This window comes from Sinocyclocheilus anshuiensis, unplaced genomic scaffold (assembly GCF_001515605.1).
Source record: "Sinocyclocheilus anshuiensis isolate Anshui unplaced genomic scaffold, SAMN03320099.WGS_v1.1 scaffold72, whole genome shotgun sequence".
In the NCBI taxonomy this organism is placed as follows: Eukaryota; Metazoa; Chordata; class Actinopteri; order Cypriniformes; family Cyprinidae; genus Sinocyclocheilus; species Sinocyclocheilus anshuiensis.
The window spans coordinates 1,281,493-1,294,858 of NW_015554073.1; the positions used below are offsets into that span (position 1 = coordinate 1,281,493).

The 13,366-nt window shown below is 37.2% G+C and overlaps 1 protein-coding gene across 1 annotated transcript in view; it reads right to left on the reverse strand.

Moving 5' to 3' along the window:
- The window catches only part of LOC107668771 (synaptotagmin-14-like), a 60,744-nt gene that overhangs the window by 46,595 nt on the left and 783 nt on the right, over positions 1-13,366 (reverse strand). Inside the window, exon 2 of the mRNA XM_016460752.1 lies at positions 12,269-12,386. Coding sequence (XP_016316238.1) covers positions 12,269-12,386 — 118 coding nt within the window. The remainder of the gene's footprint in view (positions 1-12,268; positions 12,387-13,366) is intronic.

Below are 13,366 nucleotides of genomic sequence, written 5' to 3' on the forward strand. Positions count from 1 at the left end.
CTACTTAGCAGTCAGATGTCCATATGCACAAAGGCACAGATCCCTAAACAAGACCATATCTGCAGATGAAACTTTTGTAGAAGCATTTTTAAAATTTGAACTAGGACCTCATGACTACACCACGTTAAGTTCGAGAAGCTGCAAAAGGCTCAGGTGCAAGTGGAATGTAAAAAACACGGTGACATATATATTGCGTCACCAGAAATTATTGAGGTCATGTACATATATTGTGCGATAAGTCGATATATTGATTATTGCGACAGGCCTAGGGAGGGGGAGACTCAAAAGGTTTATAAACTTAAAACGCATTTTGCTTTGCGTTGCTTTACTACTTACACAATTATTTAAAGTATAAAGCATTGTTATTTACAATACATAGCGTGGTTTTTAAGCATATTTTTAGGGGGGGACAACCCTTAGATGGGGGGGGTCCTGTCCCCCCGACTCCCCCGGGATTTCCGCCTATGCATCTCTGCACTGCCAAGTGCTTTATTCAACTCAATGTTCAACTGCAAATAGGTTGTTTTGCTTTTGTCTACTTGTCTTTCAAACCACATTCAGTGGAAGGGTTTAGTTTAGTTATTTAAAAAAATTATCAATTCAACTCAAGTATATTTGTATAGTGTTTTCACAAAAGATATTGTTTTAAAGCAACTTTACAGAAACGGCAAGTTTCAATGTTACACTTAAGTAATATCTTGTTATTTGTGCATTAAATCTGCTTAGTGTTGAAAAAGGGAGACTTTGATTCTGGTTGAGAGTTGGTGTGAATCAAATACCTTTGGCCTTTAGCCTGTGGGGGATTGTAATGTCAGCTTGACCTGCAGAGGTTGTTTGCGAGAAGGTGAGTAAAGGTCATTCTGGAGGAGAGAGATGGAAGCAGCCAAGGATGTCAGTTTATGCATTCTTAATGTGTGCTGTCAACCTGTAACCCGATCGAAACCCCATACATCTGTGATGTGGAGTCTAATCATGGTAGAATTACATCTAAGACTAAATTTCACAATGTGGATCTTTCCATGGTAATGAAGCTTGATCACTGCTATTATCACAGCACTGTAAATTGGTAGCATCTCGATTACTGCTCACTGGAAGCTCTCAGATCAGAGAGTCCCAACGATCTGCATCACCTACAGTATGTTTAAAAAAAAAAGTAAACACTGCCAGTTTAATTTTGAACATTCCCACAGGGTGCTTTGGGTCTATCATAACCCCCTAAAATGCTGTAATTGTCCATCGCACAGCTGTGTGTGAAATGACCAACAGCTGAATATTCAAACAAAAAGATAATACTACAAATAAAATAATTAAAAACGTGTACATAAGAATGACGAAAATAATTCTGACAAATAGCTTTGACACAAAACTAGCCTGCAGAGAGAGAGATTTCTCCACAACAGCTACTGACATGGTCTTTTGTCACACAGCCAGTGTGGTGTACAAAGCAGATTAAAATCGCATTAAGATCTAACAGCTCTGCTAAATATGCAATAACTTCCATCTTGTTGAACTGAAGTTGAACTCACAAAATTTGAGATATCCTGTTGCAATCCCTCCATCTGCAGTTTAGTTTCAGCCCATTGTTTTGGGACCGTCTAATGCACATTGCACATAATGTGGCACAGATATCTGAACACTGATTTATTACTTTTCAATGGATATTCTGACCACTAAGGTTTAAATGATAAATTTAAGATTTATCTACCCAGTAACGTTAAGTAAAAAAGTACACTTTTTTTTTTTTTTACTTATAAGTTAAAGAGCCTTTTCCCCATCTACCTGGGCAGTTCACAGTCAAAATAAACTGCAAAGTGGACCAGATAGTCAGAATCTCTGAGGCCTGTGATTTATCTCCAAAGATTCTGCTCTGGAGGTCAGTTCTGATTCAGTCCCGAGGGAAACTGTTTGACTGATGCCAAGTCTGTAAATAAAGTAAAGTAAACTAAGCCAAGGTGAGGTTGCAGGACCAAACCCTAAGTACTTTTGTCCTCTCTCTCTTTCATCCATCTCACCTTCTCAGACAGGGCTGTTTTGTATTTATAGAGACCCGTCCCAGTTTAAACAGGTATTTCCCTCTATTTAGTCTTCAAAGCCCAGAATATGGAAAAAACAAAGAGAGAAAGAGGGGGAAAGAAGTGCCCTTGGATCTGAAAGGCATGTCAAACTTTGCAAAGTACAATGTATCCACCAAAGGAAATTGACAGCAGTAAACAGAACAATGTTCTTTTAATACAAAAAGTGTAACTCCTTCAGTATTCTCTACTAATATATTTTTCCCTATCATAATACATTTTAAATTTGTCCCAAAGATCACAGGTGGGTGCAGTTTATCAGCTCAGTAGGAGATTTAAGTATAGTAACTGTGAGAACAATAAATACTGACATGACCTCCAAACTAATTCATAACTATAGTGAGACCAAGGTAGAGATTCAAATATATCCTTTGCCAACAACTTTCTATCTATCTATCTATCTATCTATCTATCTATCTATCTCTAGAATCCTTCCTGTCTGGGCTTAATAGCTCCAGATTTTGTGTGTGTGCTATTTTCACCATCTCTCACTCTCTATAAAAAAAAACCATCTTATCCTCACAGACTGACAGATTTACACACAAATCCGCTTTGGCAAAAACAACAGCACACAGAAGCAGCTCACCAGAGGGGATGTAATAAAAATGCCACTGAGGAACAGAACAACCTGTCATTTTCCAATATCACATGGTGGGTTTGCGGACTGACTACTGAAGCTCATTTGAAATTATCTCTTTTTCTTAGAGTCTTTTAAATGTGGTTGTGGATTATTTCTTGGTCAGGCTGACGATCGTTTGTATGAATTATGCTTTGTTATGGGTTAAAGGGATACTCCACCCCAAAATGAAAATTTTGTCATTAATCACTTACCCCCATGTCGTTCCAAACCCCTAAAAGCTTAGTTCGTCTTCGGAACACAATTTAAGATATTTTGGATGAAAACCGGGAGGCTTGTGACTGTCCGATTGACTGGCAAGTAAATAACACTGTCCGTGACACAAGGATACATTTTCTACATGTATTTACGCTTTGATTTGAATGAAAACAGCGCATCCGTGCAGCGCGGCAGACACAGAAGAGCGTACGCTGCTTGCGTTCAGTGGTTATTCTCCAAAATGGCGCTACAGTGATGTAATGAAATTAACTCATTTGTAAGGGAATTAATCATTAATTTTATTTCTAGCTCAGGTTTTGAAAGGACTCGAATCTGAAAATTCTGAGTCAACCTGATTAAAACTGAATTAAAATCTGATAGTTTACACTTTAAATCAAGGGTCATCCAGCAAGCCGGTGATTCTTAGTATATTTTAACAACTTGAATCTTTGTATTTCCCTGGCCACGGGTTAATACATGTTTTGATAAGTTATAAGCTATTATAGTAATTATTACAAGTAAGCTACGAGCTAGGTAGCAAGGGATCTTTGGCAAAAGTTTTAACCTTAAAATTATATGACACCAAACAATGATTCTTTATAAATGAAACATGAATTTTATTGGCTACTCTAGATTACATCAAAACTAAGCTAAAACACACATACACACAAACATACAGTTTCTTTAGAATGAGAGTTGACGGAGTTGCATGAAGTTTCAAAGTTCTAACTCGTTTTCACGAGTGATTTAAATTCACCTGAGAGAATTCACAAAGCAGAGAATTTTTGTTTTCTTCGCTTACAAAAAGTATTCTCGTCACTTCATAACGTTACGGTTAAACCAGTGATGGCAGATGGACTATTCTGACGATGTCTTTCATACTTTTCTGGACCTTGACAGTGTTATTTACTTGGCAGTCAATCGGACAGTCACAAGCCTCCCGGTTTTCATCCAAAATACCTTAAATTGTGTTCCGAAGACGAACTAAGCTTTTAGGGGTTTGGAAAGACATGGGGGTAAGTGATTAATGACAACATTTTCATTTTGGGGTGGAGTATCCCTTTAAGGATTAGTGTGTACAATATATGGGAATATATTTTTTCAAATGTAGCTACAGCTATAAAAGTTTCCCCTATTTATATTAGATTTAGTTTAATTTTAATTAATTTTTAACACTAAGAATGTCCAACAGCAGATGAAATTTCATTTAACTTTAGCAAAAAGGGTGGGGGACCTGTATATTTCATATTATGAATTCTGACAAGAGTTCTGCAATCAATGCTAGAATAACGCAACACTGGAGCAACTGCTGAAATGTGATGCGATAAATGCCAATCGAATAGATAAAATCACGACCACCAGAATGACTGAATAATAAGAATAGAAACATGGAACAAGATGGCAAACTATGCACTTTTAAAAATTTAATTAGGTGACAAATGACAATCATTTGTCTTGGAGAGTGTAAAGAGCATGAACCAGAGAACAGTCTGGACAAACTAAATGCCATAGAACCTCACACTCAAAAATGCCACTCGATAAGATGTGCAAAACATATTTTTAAAAAGGCAGAGGTTGTATTTATTTTAAATTTGTGCTCTGCACCAAAAATACACCCATGAAGCAAAGCATGTTACATACTAAATTAAAAATAAATTCACCTCTGTCATTAATACCAAACCCTCAATTTTCACAACTAACAAATGAGGGTGATTATCACATGTAAGTGTGTGTGTGTGTGTGTGTGTGTGCGCGCGCATGTGTGTTAGTAAAGTTAAAAGTCTATTAATTCTGGGAACGTGATGCTGAGTACAATTCTAGCAGTCAGAGTCCAATTAACACATTACAGTATTTTTAGGGTTTACACTTTACAGTGTGTTGCATGTGTGGTGAACAAGCTGGAGCCCTTATTATCAATGGTTTAAGAAAAGAATAATCTCCGACATACAGTTTAAAGGCAGAAAATCATTTATAGAAACTGTTTAAAATGCAGTTAAAGATCCATTTTAGGCCATTTACATGCTATTAATCATCTTCAAATCTGGCAAAACTTGGTAAAATAACTAAACACGTGTACATTGGAACAACAAGGACTGAGGGTTGGGTAGCGTAATTTAATATGAACCAACTCCATCAGCCAACAGTTTAAACTTCTGCCAACTTCATTAAATAATCATTAGAGCTTGATTCATAGGGACAATTAGCACCCTTCCAGACCACACTCTCCGGGGTGTGATCACAGCTTTCAAAATAATATATTAGAGACTGCCCTAAACGCATATGGGTCATCTGTGCTTTTGTCTGGCACTGTTAGAATTTTAATTTAATCTGAAGCAAAATGTGATTGTAAAGAGAAAAATGACTCAATATCATCGGCTGAGAAATTCACTAATTTAGCTGATGCTTTTATCCAAAGTAACTTTCACTTTAAGTGTCTTGATCTACTATGTTCGTCCAGAAGTGCTAATATACAGTCTAACACCACAGGGACTTTCCACTGTTTATATCACTCTGCTTGTCTGTTTTTGTGTCCATTAGTAGAGGGGATTTTCAGTGACTCTTTCTGCATGTCTTTATGAAAGAGTCAACGAATCAATAACTCAACAATCAATTGGTTCAAAAACACTGATTAATTCAGGAACGAAACAAGTACTGCAACTGACTTTATAAGTGAGTTATTGAATCACCGAATCAACCGATTTGTCAGTTGCCAGCAGCCATATCACCCTGTAGCCCAAGACTGGTTACCCACTGAAGCTAAGCAGGGCTGAGCCTGGTCAGTACCTGGATGGGAGACCTCCTGGGAAAACTAGGTTGCTGCTGGAAGAGGTGTTAGTGAGGCCAGCAGGGGGTGCTCACCCTGTGGTCTGTGTGGGTCCTAACGCCCCAGTACAGTGACAGGGACACTATACTGTCAACAAGCACCGTCCTTCTGATGAGACGTTAAACCGAGGTCCTGACTCTCTGTGGTCATTAAAAATCCCAGGATGTCTTTCGAAAAAGAGAACCGAGGTCCTGACTCTCTGTGGTCATTAAAAATCCCAGGTTGTCTTCAGAAAAAAGTAGAGGTGTGACCTCGGCATCCTGGCCAAATTTGCCCATTGGCCTCTGACCATCATGGCCTCCTAACAATCCCCATATCTGCTGATTGGCTTCATCACTCTGTCTCCTCTCCACCAATAAGCTGGTGTGTGGTGGGCGTTCTGGCGCACTCTGGCTGCCGTCGCATCATCCAGGTGGATGCTGCACACTGGTGGTGGATGAGGAGATACCCCCTGACAATGTAAAGCGCTTTGAGTGCCTAGAAAAGCGCTATATAAATGTAATGAATTATTATTATTATTATTATTATTGTTTAAACACTGATTCAGGAACAAAGCAAGCGTCTCTCTGTGAATGAGTCAATGAATCATTCAATCAACTGTTCGTTCAAATCTACTGATTTATTCAGGAGCGCCACTACTGTGTGATGCTCAGTGACATGCAACGATTCTTTCCGTTTTGGCTTCGTTTGAAAATATTTTCATTGGTGGAGTAAAAATAAAATTATTGTCAATATTATTAAAAAAACAAATAATTAATAAATAAAATAATCTTAACCTCATAAACAAAAACACAGAAGTTAGGCTACTTAATATTAACTTATAGTTGAAATGTTGTATAAAAGCAATGTTGGTCTGAATATCAAAACCATGTTTCTTTGCACGATCTTTCTATTTCAGTTTTGTAGTGTTGGGTTGAGAGTTCCAGTATCGGTTACATGTAGCTGTCTTGACTAACTCTGACCCAGACTGATAGCCAGACAGAGAAGAGACAACTGCCCCAGAGAGTCTCACTATTTCTCTCTCTCCTGCACACATTACCAGTCTGACACACAACGCCGCAATTAACAGTTTGGCCCTCTAAGGAAGATCCTATTCACTACAGTCTACATTTCTCTCCCTTTCTTTCTTACTCACACACTCTCTCTCGTTCTTATTCTCTAGGGAGAGAGAGAAGCAATTTAAATCAAGACACATAAAAGCTAATGGCCATTTGCCCAAACCAATTAGACAGAAGATTCTGATTGCTGGCATATGCCTCTCTCCACAAACTCCTCCAGGCTGCTTACAGTCCTGTGGAGAGTTTTAAATCAGATGTCAGAACAGCTCATTTAAATAACACCGATTAAATTCCATTTGTTCTCACGGATCATTTATTGATTAGATGCAATTTAATCTTGTAATCTGTGAGAGGCGTTAACTCTACTAATCTGGAAATAACCAGCAGAAGAGAGAAAAAAGCTAATTTAAATGTCTTGTTTGCTTTCTTCTTCACAAGCACACAAGTAGACCAACAATACACAGCAATTATGGCCCTGCACCTCCACTCTCTGGAGTCCTCCGCTGCCGTTGGGAGAGGGAAAGGGGTTCTGTGGGTGTGTTTTGGTGACTGAACCCTGCTGGGACTTCATCTACTTCACGCTCTGCATTCAGACTTTGCATTGGATCAGGTTAATGATCTGTCTGCGCTGATCTGAGTCATGAAAACAGACTTTGTAGAAGTCAGACTCTTGAGAACTGCGCCACAGCTGATGCAGTTGATTTCATGCACAAGATGCCCCTAAAGACTTACTAAGACCGCTGTGTGGGTTTGTATGTAAATGTAAGTCTAGAGGAAAAGTACAGGCAAGTCTTAGCAGTTTTTCAATTTGCATTTCTTTTTGTTTTAATCAAACAGTGTGGCAAAAAGTGAAACATTTGATGCGAAATGAAAAATGCTAATCATAATGAGTACTGCTAGTTCAGAAATACAGAGTGTGATATTCTCTTTGAGATAAACCACAGTTGGCCAAGAAGTGAAATCAACATTCGAGGGGCAGCAGGAAAGAACCATAGAGAGAGAGAGAAATGAAAGATATCAAGATTTATTCTGCATCATACCCATATTTGTCAACATTGGGGGGGGGTTGGTTCTTCTTCTAATTGATAGACTTTTTCCTTATTTCTTTTAATTGGCTAAATCAAATATACCGATGAAAACATTTAATATTTTTTCCTAATTGTCAATTTTATGATTTGTTTATATCCTACATTTTTTTTTTACATTTTTATCACAGAATAAGGCAGAAAATATAATGTTTAGTTTCTATAGGCTACTGTAATAAATGCTATGTCAGTTAGCACTGCATCATTCAGATACTTTATTTATTACCTGGAAATGACTTGAAAAACACACATAAACCATATACAAACTGAGTATGAATGAAACATACACTGCATGAGAGTGTTTAGCGCTCCATAATGTTCACATCTCCTCATTTCAGATACGAATAAAACACCAGGTCATGCATAGACTTTTTAAAGTTACATTTACATGTATGTTTTGTTTGTTTTTTTCCCGCTGGAGCACCACCCGAGTCTTCTCCTCCCATTTAGCTTGATTCCCACATCTGCTACCTGCACAGATATCAACAGCGCAACTGGGTTTTAGGTTGCCAGGTTGAGGTCACAAATGGGTTGAAATTTTTATGATGTATAGATTGTGTGAGTAGGATGCGTTTCACACAAGATCTGGCAACTGGACAACCTCGGGATAATATATTGATGTGATCATTCATTTAACGAGGTTTGGGCCACGCAAATTACGGGAGTTTCGCGGGAGAAATAAGTTAATTTTAAATGCAACGTCCATTAAAATATTTGTACCTTTGGTAATTGGCAATCAAGCTGAAAGTTTACTGTAGACAAAAAAGAAAACAAATTATACACAAGAAAAATAATTACATAAAAAGAATAAAATTTTAATATTTTTTTGAAAGAAGTTAATATTTTTATTCAGCAAGGATGCATTAAACGAATCAAAAGTGACGGCAAAGAAATGTATAATTTTACACCAAAAAAAAAAAACCAATAACAAAAAATTCTATTAAAAAATGCTGTTGTTTTGAACGTTCTATTCATTAAAGAATCCAGAAAATAATGTATCATGTTTTCCACCAAAATATTGAGCAGCACAACTGATTTGTGTCTTCTTAATAATAATAATAATAAGAAATGTTTTATGAGAACCAAACCAGTATATCAGAATGATTTCCCAAGATGTGTGATACCAAAGACTGGAGTAATGGCTGCTGAAAATTCAGCTTTGCCATCAGAAGAATAAATGACATTTTAAAATATATTCATTAAAATATATTAATATTAGGAAATATGCACATTATTTCCCAAACTTTCAGTAGAGTATTATGAAAAAGAAAAAAGTAAAGAAAAAGAGATGAGACTATTCATGTCTAAATTTGACCCATCCAATCAATTCACATCTTCCACAGATAATTTTGCTTTAAAATGAAAATTGTCATCATATTCCCCTTCACGTCACTCAAAACTCTTATGACCATTTTTAAATGTGGAACACAAAGGCTGTTATTATTAAAATGTCAAAGGAGCAAAACGGAAAACAGCAGAATATTTCACATTATTTCTTTACTGATTCTATGCTAGTTTCTAAATCTTAAACCAGAGTTTGACCAACCAGTGCATCATTTTTATGTATATTTTGACAAGAACATTTAGAAACAGGTGAAACAGCAAATTAGAAGATCCTTCTAGAAAAAAGACAGACAGCAGATCTAAAAACGCACATATTTTAATAATTATATGTAACGGTTTTGTGTTGATGCAGTCACTCTGGTGTTATTTAATGTGATTAGCAATGGAGCTCAAGGAGCTGAGGGTATGTTGCCTCCAGAGCTCTGAAATAATATCACTTGCCAGATTTTGACAAGCTAATTTTCTCATTTACAGGTAAAAGGAGGCAACACACTAATGGTGAGTCAAAAGACTGATGAGACTATTCACTGGTGAACAGTAAGTCTTATCCACCTATATATTAAATAAAAGCATCTTTAACACAACTCACTGCACCTGAATCATTGCGTGCAAGAATCATTTGAGAGTTTTAAAGGTCGTCCATTACAGACATCCATCACAGCTTGAAATTCACCTGTCAGCGCTGATGATAAAGTGCCTTTTTTTAGATATGGCTGAATTACTTCCCTGTAATCATTCCAAATTCGTCCTTCATGTGCAACAAAAGGCTGCAAGTGACGTGTGAAATTAATGCACCATGTTTTCAAAATCCATCACGCTGGCCATCAAGTTCTCTTCCTTACAGCATTTATCTACAAAAGTAAACAACTCGCAAAACACTTATTCAGCAAACAGAACCTCACAACCACACACACCTGAACACCAGATGTTTGCCATATAAAAAGCAAAAATGTTGAGTTTTTCATTCAAGAGGTTCATGGGAATCAAACAGAAAAGAACAAAGCAGGAGCTCTTTCAGGGGCAACACACTTCATTGAAGTGATAACAGTTAAACATGCACTCAACAGCCTCTTTTCTCATCCTATTCTTCCTTATCAGCAATCCACGTCCTGCTTGATGTGCAGCTCTTTTGTTATGCCAACATGATTTTGGGTTTTATTCTCTGCAGAACAGCAGTGAAGTGCTGTAAATATTTGATGTGGACTCACTGTGCCAACAGCTGAGAGGGGAGCAGAGAGGAGATAAAGTATCTGATTGTCCTGAGGCAGAATCGGTCTGTTTGGATGTCAATGTATCAATATGGTTAACTGACCTGCGGTGCAATGCAAAATAACCAGTGCCAATCGTAAGCATTACAGGTTTTCTGGGATCTCTACATGACACATCTGCATTTCTATTAAATATTAAGATTTACACAGAATCTGAGTAGACTACACATTGATTTTTCCCTTTTCACTTTCACATTCTTACAGATTTCTGGCAAAAGGAATGAACACTGGATTCTGCAGTGTAGTTAGCTTAGGGGCTTATTTATTATTTATTACAAGCATTAATATCTGTAAGGTCAAGAGATGACATTAAGCATCTGACATCATACAATAATGAAGACAAAAGCATAGTTCAGTTGCTGTCACTAGCGAATTTCAGAATTTGCTGTCAAATGAACTTTTCCTTTAGGGGGAATGATGCAAAATAGATTCTCAAAAGGAGCACTGATAAAAGCTGTATACTCTCAGCTGTACAACAACAAAAAGTAAAAAAAGCAAAAAAAAAAAAGCAGAGAAAGTACAATTTTTTTATGTAATTTCTGTGTGATAATGATAAAACAAATGCACTTATTTTCACTGTTTTTTTTCTGGGTTAAGTGGGAGAGATCATCAGCATAAATTTAATAGTGATTTTATATTGATAGCAAATGTGTTTGCTGCAATTTAGATACTAAAATAACACATTTAGAGCTAGTTCATTCTATGAAAACTTACACAAAAATGACATATTTGACATATTTCTCCCACGTCACCCGATGGTCCATTTTGCTAGCGAAATCAGTTAATGTTAAAAATATTTTGTTTTTATTTTTTGCCTTCCTACTGAAGGTAAGTTAATGTGCATGCAGTTTAAAATTTAATTTCTCAAAAATCTCAACCAGCACATTTCAAACGAACTGAAAACACTGCACATTCAGTAAGAACTCTCTTTTCATGTGGAGGCTGTGTGTGTGTGGGTGTGTTGGTGCTGGCTTGCAGTCATGGTCAATAAAAAGAAAAAAAAATCAAGCCTTTTAAACACAATCATAATCCAGTCACACAGTGAGAAATAACATACAAAATAACATATTGATAAACTTGAGCCAACTGATATACACACCACCTACATACAATATAAACTGCATACATTCAAAAACAATTCAAATTTGTATCTTCTCGATGTGAAGCCAGTTCAAAAACAGAAATAGCAAACAGTTAACGCAATGAAACGAACAAATAACATGCGAACAGACATCAGTGCTTAAGAGCAAAGATTAGAGAGCAACGCAATCCTTTAACAAGCAAATCTCCGCTAACGTTAAATAGACCTCGCGCAACCTGTATGAGTGTCTCAAAATAATACACAAAGACTGAACACTGGCTTTTAAAAGAGCCTCGATTTCTATACTATCCCCGAGTTACATCACAGACGGCGGCACACTCCCAAACGGAAAAGTGAAACCACCGGATTTCCTCAATGAAGCGACATGCACCTGCTGACAGCGCAGTCAGCCAGTTCTCTCGCACTGTAGTGGAAGAAACCATCAAATAGTCAGTGAAAGTAACGGAGACGCCAGTTGAGGGAGTCGGCAGCGCGGGAGCTGTTCTTTCAGCACCACAATCACTTCAGTCCACACTACAACACACAAACTTTACCACCAACGTCCCTTTAACACAGAAACACTCTATGCCACAGCCAGTGGGGAAATAGTCACATTTAACCACTTCACGTACAGCTAAGCGAGGGGCTTTGGAAAGAGAAGTGAGTTTGAGAGAGCAGGAGAGCGGTATTGGCCTACTTACCATCTATCGCCATGATGTTCTGGTCTGGACTGAACCATGGCGCGCGCTTAAAACGGGGTGGGCTCGACCGCTCCAGTGCGCGGGGGAGGAGAGGGGGATGCGCATCAGATGGTACATTCTGGAATGATAGAAAAGTCTACGCTGGGTTCCTGCTGCGCCTCTTAGCAGGATCCTGATTAACTGTTTTCAAATAATAATGCTTAAGGGTGGGATGAATTACAAGACAGCAGTCGAAAACCAAAAATTACGTGTTTTCCCGCAAATTAACAAGCCAATTAAGTGAATAATTTCGATCAATCTAATTTTGTGTGTCAAAGCATGTCAATGATTACGTTATATAGCCTAAATGAGTACATGGTGGAATATTATACAAGGCACAGCTAGAGATTTAAAAGAAAACATACACCCTTGAAGCTCAGTTTACAACATTTCTTTACAGTTCTGTTAATTAGAGGTTAGTTGGTTTGTTGAATTTAAAGTAATAGCTCACACAAAAATGAAAATTTGCTTAAAATGTACTCACCCTCAGGTCATCCATGTAGATGAGTTTTTTTCTTCATTAGAACAGATATGGAAAAATGTAGCATTACATCACTTGCTCACTAATGGAGTTTCAAGTGAACGCTCAAATTACATTATTTGGGTAACACTTTACAATAATTAACTAACACTTTAATACATGAACTAATGGAAACTTATTGTAAAATGTTACAATTATTTGTTATTAAAGTATATACGTTCACAAAAACACTTAAATTAAACAGAAAAGCAAGCAGGTGCATGATTTGGCATGGCAGCCAATACAAATAATTAATAACCGTTTCCTTACCTAAATCCTGCGTTTGGACCAGGCTCGGTTGCAGAATCACATCACTTTGTGCTTCTGAAATTAGGCTATTATATTTTTCTATATAGTGTAGTTAACAATCTCTGTCGTAGCTACGTGGCCGCTTGTCAAGCATGAAAAACACGTTTTATTGAAATTCTGAATATATTATCGTATACAGCATGGAAAGAGCGCTTCCTTTAAATTTATTAAAAACTGTCACTCATTCATCACGATCTCACAAAGTTCCGTTTTAACCAATGAATGTGACC